The sequence below is a fragment of the Colius striatus genome, chromosome Z, assembly GCF_028858725.1.
Source record: "Colius striatus isolate bColStr4 chromosome Z, bColStr4.1.hap1, whole genome shotgun sequence".
Taxonomy (NCBI): domain Eukaryota; kingdom Metazoa; phylum Chordata; class Aves; order Coliiformes; family Coliidae; genus Colius; species Colius striatus.
Window position 1 is genome coordinate 51,410,130 of NC_084790.1, and position 18,665 is coordinate 51,428,794.

At 35.7% G+C, this 18,665-nt stretch overlaps 1 protein-coding gene across 9 annotated transcripts in view; it reads right to left on the reverse strand.

Moving 5' to 3' along the window:
• FCHO2 (FCH and mu domain containing endocytic adaptor 2) overlaps positions 1-18,665 on the reverse strand; it is an 84,083-nt gene that overhangs the window by 44,815 nt on the left and 20,603 nt on the right. For 8 of the 9 annotated variants that reach the window (XR_009820806.1, XM_062017409.1, XM_062017408.1 and 5 more), the window contains exons 4-8: positions 17,552-17,693; positions 17,304-17,456; positions 15,973-16,077; positions 11,111-11,209; positions 9,894-9,990 (exon numbers count right to left, since the gene is read on the reverse strand). Coding sequence is in view for 8 of the 9 variants with exons in the window: in XM_062017409.1 (XP_061873393.1) it covers positions 9,894-9,990; positions 11,111-11,209; positions 15,973-16,077; positions 17,304-17,456; positions 17,552-17,693 (596 nt within the window). In the remaining variant the exon portion in view is untranslated. Of the gene's footprint in view, positions 1-9,893; positions 9,991-11,110; positions 11,210-14,276; positions 14,345-15,972; positions 16,078-17,303; positions 17,457-17,551; positions 17,694-18,665 lie in introns of those variants that run through there. The other variant, XM_062017415.1, reaches the window with a different exon arrangement.

The window sequence follows — 18,665 nt, forward strand, 5'->3', positions numbered from 1 at the left end:
CTGGCTATCACAATAATTTATGTAACAGCTACCTCAAGATTTTAAGGTGGATGCACAACTTCTTTTCTATGAAACAAAAATTTTCTTTACAGAGCTGTGTCCCATGTCTGAAGTACAGACAAAGGCTTAACATCAGCAGGGATTTCAGCTCAAAATCTGTCAGAACCTAATGACCAAAATTTCTGAAGCAAGTATGCAGACTCACTTCCATGGCAACATCCAAAGAAAGAAAAGCAGTTGTTTCACATTTAAAAAGTATTGCTGATGTTGGGGACTGAAGCCATTCATTCCCTGAAGCAGTCTCTAAAGTCTTTGCCACACAGGAGCCCAAAGAACTGAAAAGGGCCATCTAGATGTTGTCATAGTGTAATAATGATGTGATATTCTGCAGTACTACAGTCAAAGCACTGAGTTTTCTTTCGTTCTCTTTCTCTGAACAAGACAACAATGTCAATTGAGAAAGAGGTCTATTCTCAAGCATTCATATGAGCACAAAATAAAAGCAAATACTAGAACTAGAGCAGCACTGTAAAAATAAACACTTTAAGACACTGATTAGAGAGAGTAAAATTGTCGATCTGAGATCTAGTCCAACCTTTGCAAATGTCTCTGAATTAACGTTTTGTTGGCTTAAGCATGGATAGTTTCAAGCTCAAGGTAATTTTTTTCAGTCTGGTCTGTCTGTTACAACAATCCATACAATGGTGACTATGGCTTAAGCATCTCAAAAACCTGTACATAGAATTGAAAGTATTTGTTATTGTACACACAGACAATAGGAGAAATTAATACAGTGCATAAATGAAGGCTAGACTTTATAACAGAATGAGATGTGACTATCTAGTGGTATTTTAGTTATTATGGATACATATCTACCTATCAGGATGCTAATGAGAATTTAGTATTCTACAAGGAGTAGAATTCAAAAAAAAAAAAAAATCAGTAAGTTCCTCTAATTGTATGTAAACATTCCCACAAAGCACTATTCTAAAGCATTTTCCAAGGCAAGCTGCTGCAGCTCATAGCATTCTATCAGCTGAGACAGATATGGACAGGAAGGATGGACAAATGGATGATGGTTTTACAGACACATGGAAGCAAACAGCTGCTACTTGAGCAGAGACTGAAGCAAGTAAATCAGTAGTGGCTCAGTTCTTAAGCTCTTCAAAATAAGGAAGCCTGAATTTGCTAGAACAGAAACGGCAAAAGGTAATTGGAATAAATGAAAAGAAAAAAAGAAATCTAATATCCTACAATAAGTGACACTGATATAAATTAAGCAACGGTAAGTCTGCAGTTTGGGATGCATCTTGTAGACAGTCCAGAAAATACATGTACTGTTTTTCCTGTTTTAAGACCCATGTGAATATGTGGCACATTTTCATGACACTAACAGACAATATGGATGGCTAGCAATAAGGAGACATTGATTTTATTCAAAGATAAATGAAGAAAATCTATTTGCACTCTAAATTACACTACAATATTTACTATATATTTAGCCCATGTCTATAGGAACAGTATTTTCAAAGTATACTGTATACAAAAGAGAGTTTATAAATAACAACCTTACACCTACTACTTCATTTATCTAGAAGTATCTTGAAGACAGTGAAGTTTGTTGTCAACTGCCTTGAAAATAATTAAAAAAGTCATCTCAACAAAACCTACAGATAGGTTGTCCAACTGCCTGTATAGTCCTTACACAAAACCTCTGTGAAGAACACTGGGAGAATGTTTTATTAAGGTTAAAACAATAAAATAGTTTGCACTTTCCTTAATAAAGAGGAAAGACAGTTTTACTGTTTGGATTCTTAAACATTGCAAATATAAGCCAACTACTATAACCAGGAAGGAAAACATAATACTACATCATACTCTGGAAAAGATCCTTCAGTAAGTATATCAATGAATTGGAAAACTGTAGAGTTAAAAAGGTAAACAAATCACAAAATCAACAATTCAACTAAAAACTGCTTAGCATTTGGTTTTGGAAATTGTCTTCTTTTTAGTTTAGTTATGGTATTTATGATGGAAAGAAATGTTATCCCACCCAATCACATATTTTTTATTAAATACATTTAATTTTCAGTAACTGGAAACACTCACTCAAAAAAAAAATCTGCCCTTCCCCGCATCCTGAGGAATCAGTTTACACACACGCATGCACTCATATAAACATTAACATGTCTGTTTCAAGAAAAACATTTTAAAAGACCTTCCTTACATCTGTACTTGTAGTTACAAATACAATAACAAACCATATTCTTGTTTTTGATAAAAGTAAAAGTTTGACTCTTAGAGTGTAAATCATGCATGAAAGGAGGACAATTTTTAAAAAATTGCATATGCTTCACATGCTGATTCAAATGGCAAAGCTTTGCGTGCCTGGCTCAGTGCCAGTTGACAGCTCAGCTGGATATCAATGCACATTCTGACCCCCCTTGCAACGTGTCACTTCTGAATTGTTTCCGCAGTAGAAAGTTTATTCAACCTCTCTCTCAAATTCAGTGGACCGACCATCATTCTGCTATTTAATCACAGCAGAACAGGTTATTTTTCTGACAGCACTAAAGCCAGACAGCAATTCCTAATGAACAGCTTGATACAAGTGGAATTTCGACTGTTTTAGCCTCAATTAATTCTGCTGTCAAAACAAATGACTGCTTTTAGTGTTTGGATGTCAAGCTGCATCACAAAGGTCAATTTTGTATGTACACAAACATATAAGCAATCTTTTCCTCGCTATCATCCAATCCTGTAACATATTTGTCAAAAACATTTCAAGCTTTCAAATTTAGAAGCCAGGCAGCTAAAATATATATTCCCAACATTACTAACTTCTCAGGTTTACTGCCTGTCTTAAAAAGAGAAGTAATGTTATAAAAAAGATATGGAGAATGTTCTTTTTCCCTGGAAAAGGACTTCTTATTCTAGATGTCTTTAAAAAATGAAATAAAACCAAATTCAAGCATAGCTTATTTGTATGAATGCACACTGAACATGAATGGTTGCTACCAACTTTGAGGTAAATCACACATTTTTTGATATATTTATCATGTTAGTAAGAGGGTGTGAGAGGCAAACACTAGTTTGTGGATTCAGTCTGCTCTGCTTTCCCAAAAAGAGGATAACAGAAAGAAAATACAACTGGTCTATTAATAGGCCAATCCAATGGATATTTAAATAAATTTATCCATTTATCCTTTCATCTAATTCTGCAAATACACAGTTGCACCACAATAATCACTCAATTTCTGACTACTCTTTGTAACATCCTCAGGATTATATACCAGTTTATAGCTGATGCTTGGGACTGAAATGCATAAGCCTCGACTAAATCCTCCTTTTTAAAAAAAAACACATTCAAAAAAGAAAACTATAGCACAGTTATAGTACTCCTTTTGAAACAGAAAAGATAGAGCTGATATTGGCAACATAAAGAAAATTACCAGTAGCAACATATATAGCATTTCCAAGGGACCTCTGGTTTTAAATTAAGAAACTAATATACAAGGAGAGCATCAACTAACATGTAATCAGTTCTATCCCTGATTCTGTTACTGGTCTTCCAGCCCTAAACTCGGTTCACTGGATCACATCTCAGGCTTTTCTGTTGCTGTGGGTACAAGCTCTGTAAATACAGCTAGCACACTAGTCCCAAGGGACAGTATTTCCAGGTAGCTTACAGAGAAAAAAATGCAGGAACGGATCATAATCTGAGCAGCTTTACAATAACTACATACATAGGGCAACATTTCAAGTTAGAGAGCCACTGACTTGCAAAACCTGAATACGCAACAAACACTGGAAGTTTCAGCCTCATGATATGTGGCATGATATCTGTAAGCAGCAAAATTAGTGTCAGCAAAGACATAATCTTCAGGATGCCATGTTCCTCACGTTCCATACTCCAGACCACTCCCGGCTCCTTTTCTCATCCTTTTCTGCTTTGCTCTTGCATGTTTCCTTTTTCAGCTACATTAAGAACTGGATCTGAGGTGTGGTTGGTTTTGAACTATCCATAGGCTAAGTGGGTGGCCAGCATACACATATATATACAAGTACACACTCAACCTTCTGCTAACTCTAAATAAGTAACTTACGTCACTGCAACTGCCCTTCCCTTACATAGTGTGTCTAGTTTGGGTTCTTCTACTCTATCCAACTTCTTACTTTTATAAAGCCTTTGAAACCCCTACTTTTCCATCCAGTTGGGTTGAAAGTAGCAAAGTCTCGTGAAAGCTATATAACCATGTGTGTGAAAATACTGAGCAGAAGCAGAAATCTAAGTATCTGTACTGAACAGTTATGCCTAATTCACCTGCTGAAGGCAGACCAGGCAAGTATGCAGTGATGAAAGAAAGGTACAGACATATTCAAATAGTTTTCTTCCTAAAGAAGAGTCAGCTAAGATTCTAGACATTGTAAATATATTAAATTACAGCCCTCAACTTTAAATATTGCTTCAAAGAATCATGTCTTTGTAACAGTCAAACACTGTCCCAAGAGGGGTATGGTTTCTTATTGAAGTTCTGAACTTAAACCCATGAAATTGTCAAGAGGTCAAAACATTGAATGAGACTCATTTCCCAATGACAAAAAAACAGAAGAAGATAAATTTTAAAGTATCCATAATTTTTCAAACAGAAAAATATCTTTTTTTCGTTAAACAAAATCCTCTCCATGGGAACATTTTCCTGTTGTGCTTTGTAAACATTTTCCTATTTACTTGTACAGAAGACTAATTTTGTGAGGAAAGTAAGAAAAGTGTATGTGCTTAACCACCTCTCCACTCCAACCAAATGGGAAGTACTAATTAGCATATGAGTTTCCACACATGTACCATCAATAAGCAAAGAAAGTCAATATGAAATTCTTCCTAGTGTGCTTTTTCTGTGAAGTTTATGGAGAGTGAGAGACACTCTGTGGAGGGAGAAAGTCTGAAAGGACAGGAATATGATTGAGAGACATGTTATTAAGGGTTACCACAAAATCACCCTTCCCCACATTTCTGCCTAAAGAGCTACTTGGAGCCCAACACAGCACAGGTTTGACCTTGAAATATGTCTTAGCATTTAAAGACACAAAATGTGCATATTATTATACAATATTATGCATAATAGTATAAAAGTCAGTGATTGCCAAGAGGGCAAATGCATGTGACAAGAGTGACTTTCTATTCGTCTGTTCTTCTGAACTAGGCCACCAAAAATTACACAGGATGGTATCAGGTATGACAGTAAAACACTCTCGGAAACTAAATTAACAAGTCTTAGGAAGTTTAATGATAGCAATTGCATTTCTTACACTGCTTTTCTAGATATCCTCTTTCCCCCAAAAATATTTATTTCAACATTAAATAAAGAACTTAAATTACAAACACTATTGATAAAAGACAGCGATTTCAAATTTTGTTGTTATGGTTAAATCTGGGCTTATGTCTGGGCAGCCAGCTCAACTGGCTACTGCTTAGACATTTTCCTTTTTTCCTACTCTCAAACAATTTAGGCAACAAGTCAAGTGGTATCCCACTGTATCTTACGTTGCCAAAACACATACAAATCAATATCCATAACTTAAAATTGAATTAATGACACAGAATGCCAGCCAGGTGATCTGTAACAATTAAGACAACAGTAAAAATAATGAAGACAAAGCAGAAGAGATTCTGCACTTCCAGAGAATGACCATGGACACACAAGGTCAAATACAAGTCAAGTGAGAATTCATTTTTGAATGCCAGAATAAATATTTTTGTTCAAGAGAGTATGACATACAGACATAGTTGTCCAACCATTCAATGCAGAAGTCGTCCAATGGCAGCTTGTCCTGGTATAATGCACTGTCACATTGCAAAACTATTGTCAATGAAATTATGAGTTAATTAGAGTTGGGACCCTGTGCCACACAACTTAGTGATCATGAATACTGGATAGACTATTACAAGCACAGTTAAGGACTTATTTAAGTTATTAGAAAGGTAGACTATTAGATAATATAGGTAGTTTTGAGCTTGGTTTTAAGTCCTTTTAGATTCCTGTGGTTTAAAACCATGTTTCCTCAAAAAGTTTGTGGTGAATCCATTGCTGTTCTCTAACATTGCAGTCTACTAAGAATGAATTACATGTACAGCTATTTATAAAGTTTTCCAAGTATTTCCAGATTTCAGAGTTTCAATTAAGTTTTATCTTCTGACAGAAAATAAAGAATATGCTTCCTTCCAATTTTGCTATGAATGCTACCTGTGAAAAATCCGTGTTCGAAAAGACCATTCAGTTAATTCTGTCAAACGAACATTTTGTATCTTAAAAGAAAAATATTTCTCCAATAAATAAATGAAAACCTCCAAGCCTTTCTCTCAATATTGATTCCATATAAGGTTTTGCTAACTTTATGTAATTAAAGTACAGGTCTTAACTTTATTAGCATAGAACACATCTCAAAATGTTATTTCTATTCTCAGGTGTTTAAAAGTTCTTCTGCATATTTTTTATTGTTATAAAATCACCTGTTGTGCATTCACATTTAATTTCTTCTATTATCTTCTGAAATAATAGCAACGGTTTGCCTTACTTTACAAAAAAATAGTTTTCTGAATCTATCGGATACTGTCAGTGTTGACAAACTAAACTCACTCCTCAATCAGCCTTCTTTGTAGAATTATGTGTTAGCACAGGCTACAGAACTGTGACACACTTCAAGTATTTATGCACCTAATCACAAGGGTTGGTAGCATTAAAGTAGTCACAATATTTACAGAAAATACAAAGAAAATCATTTATAAGAACATAAAGTAAATACATACTTTGTTACACTTCCTTAGGGAAAAGAAGCTCAAGGATGTCCTGCAGAGCTGTTAAAAATTTATTAATAGGCATTTTCAGTGTTTATTTTCATCTACTTTGTTACTGTTTAGTGTCTTGGAAAAGCTTTTCTATAAATGCTATATACTATCACATTATCAAACAAACCCATGGAAAAAATAAATACTACAGCCAGTACTGTTTCAAGTCTTTCTCTCAAAGCAGGGTTCATTATTCAAGCACATAAAAGCTAGTAGCTTTAATCAAAGCAACCTTCAATAATCCATGGCCCTAGTTTTACCTCTCAATCTCTGAGAAAGGACTAATTTGTTTCTAAAATTTCTTAGGGGTAATGCAGTTATTCTTAATTATTTTTTTTTCTACTACATCGCATTCATCTTGTACATTTCTTCATTAGAAGAACACGTGCTGTTTAGCACAGAGTGAGTACAACTGTGCATTTACAGCATTTGCCCTAGCTTCCCACTTGCATTGCCACTCACTGCAATGATCTTGCAGTCACTTTGGAAAAAACACATAAGTAGAACACTGCATGGATATTTAGGACTAAAATGCCCACATAAGCAACTAGAAAAGAATCTGATAGCATGTCATAAATTCACATCAAACTTTGCACTACCCCACCCTGCCAACAGACAGTCACTTAAGATAATAATCAAATAACCAATAATTCAGTTGAGTTCACTGAATCAGAAATCAGTTGAATTAAAGCCTAGATACAATTTACTATTTAAAAGTTTACTAAATTGAAGCTTTAATGCATTATGATTCTGGTAAGAGGCAATGCTGACAGCATTAACTTGTAAGGATCCAAATAGTGATCCAAATGGTAAATACTATGGTTTATCAACAGTTTTGCAGCCTGTGAAAAGTCCCCATTGCTATCAGCAGAAATGCCATATTTAAATAAAGCATTATTTTTTAAGACTTCAAAAAATAAAAAATGTGTTAGCTTTGCAGGAACAGAGCTTCCTAATGGTATCCCTCAGAACAGACATGGGTCACTAGCACATTGACAATTCATTAATTAAAATATCTCTCCATTAAAAACACTTGTCAAATGCAGAAAAGTATTCTTTTAATTAAGAAAAAGCAGTCTTTACCACAATGGATGTTTCCATTTCATTCTTAGAAGGTTGATAAATCACTTTGCCTTTAAAATCTTTGTAATTGCCAAAGCTGTATGATTCTAAATTAAAAGGAATTTAACAGAAGCAGTAACCATAATTAACATCACTAGTGGTCTATGCTTCTAGTATTTGACTTCTTGTTAACCTGTACTCTTTTACTGATGAACTTGATTGTGCTTTCTCTCTGCACTATGATAGTTTTACAAAGTAGATATCGATACAATAATTTAGCACTTTTTAAAAAGTTCAAGGTGCATAAATTTGTACACTAAACACACTATCTTTCCTTAGAATACTTCACTATTAAGAATTGAAGAAATAAAATTCGCTATGGCAAAAGCTTTTAGTTGACCCCACAGAAGACAAACGGAATTTGAAGAACTCTGTAAGCAGCAAATAAGCACAAAGCATGCATAACTTCTCACAGTAAATTAAAAAGTGAGGTGTTTCTTTTTTTAACGATTACTATGTTGCCCAGCAGAAAAACCACACTAATGACATGTATGATTTGAATTACATAGTGCTCTAGGATGCATCAGCAAAGGTATTTGTAATCCTGGAGTCAGAATCCTAAATGCAAAACTGCAATCTCTAGCTGTGACATCTCAGCAACAGTCAGTTAAAAGAGGCTTGACTTCTGAACTTTCGTGTGTCTTTTCCCTGATCCCAAACCAGCTAAACTTACACCATTGACGTTCACATTTTTTCTTCCTTAATCTTTGCAAGATACACATTCAACGTTTAAAAATTGTTCCACATATTATTTCATCTCGGCCCACTCAGATGTCACCATTTTTGGATCACAGAAAGAACATGAAATGTTGGACTAAAAGACCTCAGAGAAGCATTGTAAGATACCTAGTAATCATATCCAACACCACAAATTCTCAGCACCTACTCTGTTATATATGTCCTTGCTCTGCAAAAAAAAAAAAAAAAAAATCCTTTGTGCTTCTGTACTAGGAGACTGAGATGCTAGTCAGGATTCCCAGTGCTGAAGAAAACAGAAAATGGTACTACTGAAGCCCTGTATTCACACAGGAAGTGAATGTGTATTCATGTCCAAATACTTAAGTGAAATCTTTTATTTTTTCAGTAACACTACATACACAGTACCGTGAGATTGTCTTCTTCTGTCACTCCAGGAAAGTCTAATACATCACACCCAACAAGCTGTACTTTCAGAAAATACTACTTGATTTGCTACTTAGTAAAGAAACAATCTACATGCAATCTATTTAAATGCATTTTTTTAACCTAACTATATAAACTGATGCAACTGTTCCACAGTTCAATAAGCAACTTTACAGACAACTGTTCTGAATATTTCCATAAAATGTAATATAAACTTCAAAATATAGTTTTTTGCAGAAACATGTACCAGACAACACAGTTTTTGCAAGGAACTTCAGTCTCTTGATAAATTTCATTGATGTACTACGCAACAGTATAGCTTAAAAGCTTCCTTGAAGGTATATGTAGTGGGAATCAGAGATATAAATTGCTATGTTTCATAAATACAAATACTACATGTACATAATAAATTGTGTGTTATCAACTTCTATGAATCATTTAATATCAAAGCTAATGAATTCTGCCCACACTAGTGACTGGCTGCTCAAATGGATCTCTTGGCAGACAAAAAGGGATCTGCAGGTATAAACAGTATTCATTCTGCACCCACTCCCAATGTTGGGGAGTCATCACTGGGCTGCTGGTTCTTAGATTCTTTTTAAGTGTACATAATAGTGATGCTAATTGTGTGTTATCAATTTCTATGAATCATTTAATATCAAAGCTAATGAATTCTGAGAATTTGAGATTATAAGTACACTAAAAATATAACACACAAGTAACAAGGACTTGACCTTCTACTATGAGAGACAATCTGCTTTTAAAATTACCATTTCCTATTCCGTTTTTCTTAATCTCTTACCAGGTCTTTCCTTGCCTGTTCCTTTTGACTCAGCAAATTTCTGTATTAAGCTTTCAACTGTAGTATTTGCCATGTTATTAATAAACTCTTCGTGCACCTTCAAAAAAAAACAACCAACCCAATCAAAAACGATCACACAAAAGGAAATTAAAAATTAGTAACTACAGTAACATAACAAACTTTAAAAAATAGGTTTTTTCTGGAGATAAAGTTCAAATTTCCACCTAAAATACATTACAGACCTTCCAGAAATCAACAGGCATTGTATCCAGAAGATCTCTCTTTTGCTTTAGTATTAGCAAGTGTAATACAGATAGAATTTAGTGATGAAGGAAACAATGTTTGGAAGGGTCTATGATTTACTTCCATTTCTTTCATCTAAACTACTTCCGTATATATCATTTTCTGAATGTCGGCAATATGTCCCACTACAATGTCAGGAAGACAAGCAGTCTCTTCAGCCAACACCAGTTAAGGGTGTGAACTGTTACTGTATTATCACAGCTCCCACCTGCTTGAGTGAAAACACTACTGTTGTAATGTTTTTGCTCTGACAAAGGAAAAAGCACATGTTTTCAATACAAAGTTTTCTCAATTAGGCAGCATGTATATGCTTTAGAAGTAAATAGCATGACCCTTGTGACCACCAGTCATTGGAAGAAAAAATTGAGAAAAATACTGATTAAACTGTATGCGAACAAAACTACACTTCAAATCATCTAAACATAGAGGACTACTTGTAAAGATTATTAACTAAACCAACTTATGTCTAAAGAAAAGGTACTATAAAGACTAACTAGTGTTTCTAAAAATCTCTTGCTCATAAAACTCAAAGCATATGAAAAGATTTTGAAACTTTGCAAAGATATAATTTCAAGTTTTAGTCAAAGAAAAACACAAGTGTCTTAATTAGTGTGAAATCAGTTCTAATTTAACCTAGGCAACAGAACTTTGAAATAAATTAAAAATTCTTATTCTCTGTTAAGACAAAATTTATTCACACTTATTCTGTTTATTTTGTGATACTGAACTTATAAATGCAACAGGAAGCCATAAAAAAGCTTATGTTGAATTTAAAGCTTATGTTGAATTTACTATAATATGAAAGACGTGATCTTGGAAGCATCAAAAGCACAGTAGAAAATATTCCATTTAATAGTTAAGAAAAATACGAAACACAATCCAAACAAACAAACGAATGGTAATATAAAAATTACCTCTCCTATTTGTAAATGAATATCTTTTATGGTATTTGACAGTGATTCTATAATCTCTTTCATACGAAGAAGGTGGGTTTCTTCAATGTCCTGAAATTTCTGTAAACCAAAAGAAGCAATTAATCAGAATGAAAATATTTCTTGAAATACCAAACCTTAGATTTTAATAACCAAAAGCATTAAACAGAAAAAAAGAAATTCAGACACTGATCATGGTAATTACAAAGTTTAAGAAAGAAAGGAGTTATGAAATAATGTATTTTAAAATCCAATAGCCACTATCTAATTGTTTTTTACTTACTTTCACCTATCTTGATATTTCAAAACATCTGAACTATTTCTACTGAAAGAAAACGGGGTTAGAGAGTGTTTAAAGCAAATTTCTTAACTCCACTTAACTCCACTATGAAAGTCTTGTTATTTCTATATCTTATTTCTGAATCTGCTTTGCATTTCCTTCTTAGCACCCTTTCTTTCTGTTCACTATGTATACATGGTCTCTCTTTTTCCAGTTAAATCTATATTCTTTGCTTCTTTAAAAACAGTTTGTTTGATCTTTAAACTCATTATATATAATCCTTGCAGTTTGTTCCACTTTACCCAGACTTATATCTGACAGCCATTTTAAAATCACTTCCCATGTTTTCAATGACATCTTCTTAGTCAGAAATAAAAATACTCTCATCCTCCCCAAAAGTCAGCCTTAATTGTCTTGAAATCTTTGTTTACTCCTGTTCTTCCCTAGTTCTCTTCCTATTTCTACAACTGACCTTTCAAGTGTGTCCAAACTTTGGAGCACTACTTAACCCCCTCTCCAATTTCTAAAGGGTTTTCTGAAGACCGTATCTCCACGTTTCACACTTCCTACTACTCTGATTCACAAAAACACAACTCCATGCAGACAAGTAAAATATTTCTAACTTCCAAACCAGTCTCATCTAAATTCATCTCTATAATGCATACAGAAACAGTCAGCCATTCAGAATTTTTTTTTTCTCTCTTACACCAGTGGAAAGCTTCCCCTTCCCTAATTTACAATTAAGAAAGCTGCGCACCTTGTACATTCATATTTCACATCTAGATCCAAAATATGCTGTTACTTTGCCTTTTTTTGTTGTAGTGGATTGTTCAAATGGATTATTTTACTAAATAATGAAAAGCTCACTCAACTAGCTTCCTTACTGAAAGCCCCTTCACTGATTCACAGACAATAAAATCTATTTCAAATACTCTTTTGAAGTTTCTTTTCTGTCATTTCTAAACTAGACCTCTTTTTCATTTTCACTCTTTCTCACTGGGGATAAGTTTAGAGTGCAATTTATTAAGACCAGCTTACTGAAGTAATACTTGTTAATTTTTTTCCTTACTATTTCAGACACCAGTAACTGCCATGAACACAGTCCCCTTCTTATAAGGTAGCAGACAGACAGCAGCTAGCTTTTGTGAGATTAAATAAAAGACTTAAAGCAACCTGACTAAACTTGCTCTGCAGTGAATCAGAAGCATTCAAAGGATCTATTTCAGTGAGGGTTCAGTAACTTCCAGGGTAAACTAAATAACAAACAGGGCAGGAGTTTCTTGATCCAGATGAGCCACACTTACATATGACTTGAGCCAAATAAATACAACAGTTCAGTATTTTTTCCGTTATTTGATTTCTTTGTAGCAAAAGATGAGGTCTGCAGCAGAAGCTGCACTATAATTTACACAAAGCATACAGTGATGGAGTTTCTGGAATGCTTACTGAGCAAACACAATAGTTGGATTAATAGGAACGCTACAAAAAGTTACCATTTTGGGTTGTGTAGCAGCAGTACCTTTTCACATGCTAGTTTGATTTCACTCACTCTTATTTCCGGAAACCCTCAAGCAGGAATGTTACACTTCAATGATTATTTTGTTGCTATTTTAACTGTTTTAAGATACATATTAGTTAAGTTTAAAAAGGTTGCCTAGTCCCAAAATTCTCAAGTGCTTATAATCACACATGCCAATTCCAAACCTAATCCTAGTCAAAGTGCCTAGTGATAACTGATACACAAATATTTTAAGTTACAGAGTGAGTCACACAACATTAAAGCAACTGATATGTGTAAGATGGACACATATACAAGTAAATTCAAGCCAGTGTCATGTGTTAAACTGGCCTAAAGATGCAATTCCCTACCCACAGTACCATACTGCCTCTGCCTTTTTGTCACCAGGAGTGCTTGCTTGATCTCTTAAAAATTCAAGAGTGCAAGTCTCTCCTGTGCTAAAGCCAATCTCCCATCATACATTAACTTTAGATGGACTAGTACTACAATGTAGTTCCTTGCACAAAATACTGGACAAATGCTACTTTTGTCAGCAAAGCCAACTTAAAACATTTTGAAAGCACAGCTTTACTCTTCAGAGATGAGGGAGAAGTTTAACAAGCCTTATAGCCTAGACCACAGTACCCATGAATTTTGTATTTTTAATGAAGCCTTTTGAGATCACTGAGTAACTGCAGTCATCACTGTTTTTACACTCTACGATAATAATGAAAAAAGTAATAATTTTTTTAAAAGGAGAGAAAAATAAGGTACATAACCAAATTTAACTAAACCGACAAGAAAAGCACAGGGAGTATAGCTCCTTTAATCACCACTGAGTCAGGATACTGCACAAATAGATGCCCGCTGCAAACTTTTTAAGGAATATTTGTCAAGAGTCCTAATGTACCAGTCCTGTTACAAGACTTTCGAGCTAGCACGCCTGTGCACTTCTTTTGTTGCAAATGCCTGGACTAGGGGGTGGTAAGGAAGAGCTATGGTATGTGATGCCTGTAGTGTCCTTTTTCTAACAGCTGTGTAGAGTATCTATTCAGAGACGAACTAGATCAAATTCTAATGAAGTCAGAAAAGCAGTTAGCAGTTTAGGACACGGTAGCTTTTCAGATATCAGCCCATACAATCCCCTTACTTTCTGAGGAATTAGAAGAACCTTAACACTTTCCCACTTTTCTGTTAAAAATACAGGTATAACTCAATCTGTCTACTAATTCTATTTATGCCTAAAAACTAGTATTTGAAACTAATGAAAAAAGCAAAGAATTTTCAATCAAAACGAAAATGTCTATCTTGTAAAAGCTTTACCAAACCAAAAAGGACACAAATAAATATGCCAAGCACTCCTCAAGTACCTATTAAAAGCAGAAATCAGGAAGTTTGCTTTTTGAAATCTGGGGCAGTGGAAAAACTGTCTTTTTCAAATTTTTTGATAGCAGACTTTAAAATGCAACAAGATGCAGCATACGCAATGATGACAGAGCCCACAGGGTGGTGATCAATGCCACAGAGTCGAGTTGGAGGCCTGTGGCCAGTGGAGTTCCACAGGGATGGGTTCTGGGGCCAGTCTTGTTCAACATCTTCATCAACGACCTGGATGAAGGGACAGAGTGTACCCTCAGCAAGTTCCCTGATGACACCAAACTGGGAGGACTGACTGATTCCCCAGAAGGCTGTGCTGCTATTCAGCGGGATCTTGACCGGCCTGAGAGCTGGGCAGAGAGGAACCTCATGAGGTTCAACAAGGGCAAGTGCAGAGTACTGTATCTGGGAAGGAACAACCCCATGCACCAGTACAGGCTGGGGGTCAAACTGCTGAAGAGTAGATCTGCAGAGAGAGACCTGTAAATCCTGACTGATAATAAACTAAATATGAGTCAGCAATGTGCTCTTGTGGCCAAGAAGGCCAATGGCATCCTGGAATGCATCAAGAAGAGTATGGTCAGCAGGTCAAGGGAGGTTCTTCTCCTCCTCTACTCTGCCCTGGTGAGGCCTCATCTGGAGTCCTGTGTCCAGTTCTGGGCTCCTCAGCTCAAGAGGGACAGGGAAGTGCTGGAGAGAGTTGAGCACAGGGCCACCAAGATGATAAGGGTATGGAACATCTTTCATATGAGGAAAGACTCTGGGAACTGCGGCTGTTTAGTCTGGAGAAGAGGAGATTGAGGGGAGATCTTATTAACATTTACAAATATCTAAAAGGTGGGTGTCAGGAGGTTGCGACATCCCTCTTTTCTACAGTAGCTAGTAACAGGACAAGGGGTAATGGGATGAAGCTGGAACACAAAAAGTTCCACTTAAACGTAAGAAAAAACTATTTCACTGTGAGAGTGAGGGAGCCCTGGCACAGGCTGCCCAGAGGGGTTGTGGAGTCTCCTTCCTTGGAGGTCTTCAGGATCCACCTGGACATGTTCCTATGTGACCTGATTTAGGTGAACCTGTTTCTGCAGGGGGGTTGGACTAGATGATCTCTAAAGGTCCCTTCCAACCCCTACCATTCTATGATTCTATGATTCTATGATATAGAGAGCTTAATATCCTCTGGAATACAGAGGAAAAGACTTTAATTTTTTTAATCCAGAAACATGAACAGATATAAGAGCTTTTCACAACTTCAGGGAAACTCTGCGAAGACATTTTAAAAACTTCTAACTAAAGCATTTTACCAGAATGAAAATGAAAAAAACATGATGGATCCCAATATTAAAACTCCTGTGACTGTGGTTTCAGTGTTCAGCAATTCACAGGATTTTGCACATGATCTACAACATTTCCACATGTTCATTTTGCTTTCTTTCTAAAAATTCCTTCAAGAATTCTTTCTAGAGTGTTGGTGCTGAACTGTGTTGTTCAAGGACAGTACCATCACAGCATACATGGTCAGTGTTTGCCCTTCAAACACACTACTTCTGGCATTAGTGTTCATACCAGTTTCTAAGGGAGATAATTCTGCCTTGAACCAATTTTTCAAAAGCCTTGATTTCAGATGTCTTTAGGGATGAAATAGAATATTTTAATTTATTTTAAAGGTAACTCACTTAATATAACACTTACCTGTGCAGTTTCTGTCATCTTCTGTTCAAAATCAGATTTAAATGCAGCATATTTCTCCACATACAGTTTATAGGTATCTGTAGCTTTTTTTGATTTAGCAGCTGCCTGTAGATCAGTACAAAAAGTGTCAGATGTCACACAAACAATCTGATTCAAAGTTTTTAAAGTCACAGTTAAAAGAAATCCTAATGTGATCTATAAAAAATATACAGGGATGTATCAAAACAGCAGAACGACATAACAGAATTTCACCACCAAACAGATTCATGGCAATAGAGATTTCTATTTCAAGATACAGACATCTAAAAAAGTATCAAAGTAAGTATCTCGTTTAAATCCCTTCTTTTTATCAACAATGACAAATTTATAAAATATGTATTCTGAAATAAAATTTGTATTGCTTAAATTAACTAACTAGCTCTTTTCAAATACGTAGGTCTGCAACAGAAAAACAGCAAGAAAGTGGGGCTAGAATATATAGCAAACAAATCTGTGCAATTTTGAAAGGGTCAATTGCAAAAAAACCCAAGATGGCGCAGTTGTCTGTTAAAAATGAAAAAAATTAAAAGTACTTTTTACATCAATGAAATTTTAAGATTCAGAGATATTTGAAAGTTAAGTTAATACATGACATTATGACAGCCAGATATATGCAATTCAGTGTTGTTGATAATAATTATTTTTGGTTTTATAATGTATTGACACACTCCTATCCCTCATACTTGCTGCTAATAAACCAAAATTATCTATCTGGAAGTTGAATATTCTTCAAAGACGAAACAAAATACAGGTGGATCTCCATATTACACGGAGAGTACTAAACACAACATCAAGATAGTCATCCATTGGGGTTTTGGACCATAAAATTGGAACCTTTGAAATTAGCCCCGAAAGTTAATCTTCTCAATGGAACAGACTTCAACTACTTGTGCAATTAGCTGTTTTGTCTCATTCACAGGACAATGCAAAAACTCCTACTCCTCATTAGAACAACAAAGGCATTGAGTGCTTTGCATATTTAGCTAAGGAAATTGATCTAAAAATATAACAAATGCTGAAGCAATTATACACAATTTCTGTAAAAGGCACTACACAAAATTACCACATGACGCAGGTATTTACAAAATAAAGAACTTCAGTGCAAGTTAGAAGAGATAAGGAAATCAGTGTAAGCAAAACATAACTTGGTATTCAGAATATCATGAACATTATGAAACAGCCACAACTACTCCTTTTAACTACTTTCAGCGGCTTCTCAGCTTTTCACTTACTGATACAAGGTGAACTGATTGACAACACAATGAGTTAAAGCTAATATATCACAGAACTACCTTATCAACTTCTCTCTGTGTTGCACCTTCCTTTTTCAAACGTTCTTGTTCGACACACTTTGTGTTGTAGTTTTCCTTTGATTTCTGTAAGGCCTGAGTGATACTTTGAATATTTTGCACTGCTTCCAATGTTCCTGAAACGTCGTCTTTAGTCTGCAAAATATCACATGGTTGGGAAAATCAAACCAGTTTAATTTTAATATTGACGAGTCATTGGACAAGCATAAGAAAAAAAGATTAAAAAATACCTTTTTATAAGCTTTGATTTGTTCATCTCCATACTTGTGAACTTCTTTTATTAGCTCCTGTAATCTCCGAACAAGATCCAAGTGACAACTTGCTAGTTTTTCTGTTGAGGTTTTGAAAACATCCCAAACTGGTGCAAATGTTCTAGATTGGGGAAAATAATATTTAATGTTCAACTGGATTTCTTCCTTTTTAGCTGGCTATGATTTTTTAATAGTGCTAAAATATAAAGGATATATTTATAGAAGTTCACTTCTGTTCCTAAAACTGATACAAACAAAAACATCAAGAACTGCTTTAACTACTTCAAAATATGTTTAAAATATCCTTGGAATGCTATCTACTATTTTTTCCATGCTTTACTTGTATTGACTCTAAGGACTATAACACAATAAAGCTCACTTAATCTCCTTTGCTGTTACCACAGTAATGCCAACTGAAATACCTAAAAGTGATGCAAGAGCAGCTCAAAATAATTTAATGTGTAGAAGTATTGTTATTCATATACTACATAAAGAAGTCAGAAACTGCTTGGTGTCATGTGTTTGTGAGGAGAGTTTTTGTAACAGGGGGAGGAGGCTACAGGTCTGTCCCAGTAAGCAACTTTTGAAATAGCTCTGAGGTGGACCCACCTCAAGCTCTACCGAGCCAATCTGGTGCCTCTACCATCACTATTTAAAAAGGGAAATCTGAGCCAGAAGAGGAGATGAAGGAGTGGTACAAGAGGGAGATGACCATGCAGCCCCCAGAGAAGGAGGAAGGAAGGAGGAGTGACAGACCAGAGACCCCTCTGCAACCTGTAGCAAGAACGCAGCTGTGCCCCTGCAACCTACAGAGGGCAATGGCAGGACTGAGAGCCACCAGCAGCTCTGTGTGAGTGAGTCCGGATGGGTAGGAGACTGTGTGAGGAGGTGGCTGTGGCGCAGGCCGTGCTGGAAAGCCTGCAGGCTGCAGAGCAGACCCACACAAGAGGCGGAGAGGAGCTGCAGCTTCTGGGATGAACACACGTCGGAACAGCCCGTGCAGGGCTGCCCGGCCTGTGAGGGACCCTGTGCTTGAGCAGGGAAGACTCAGTGAGGAGCCCACCTGCCCTGAGAAGAGACAAGCAGCAGGTGC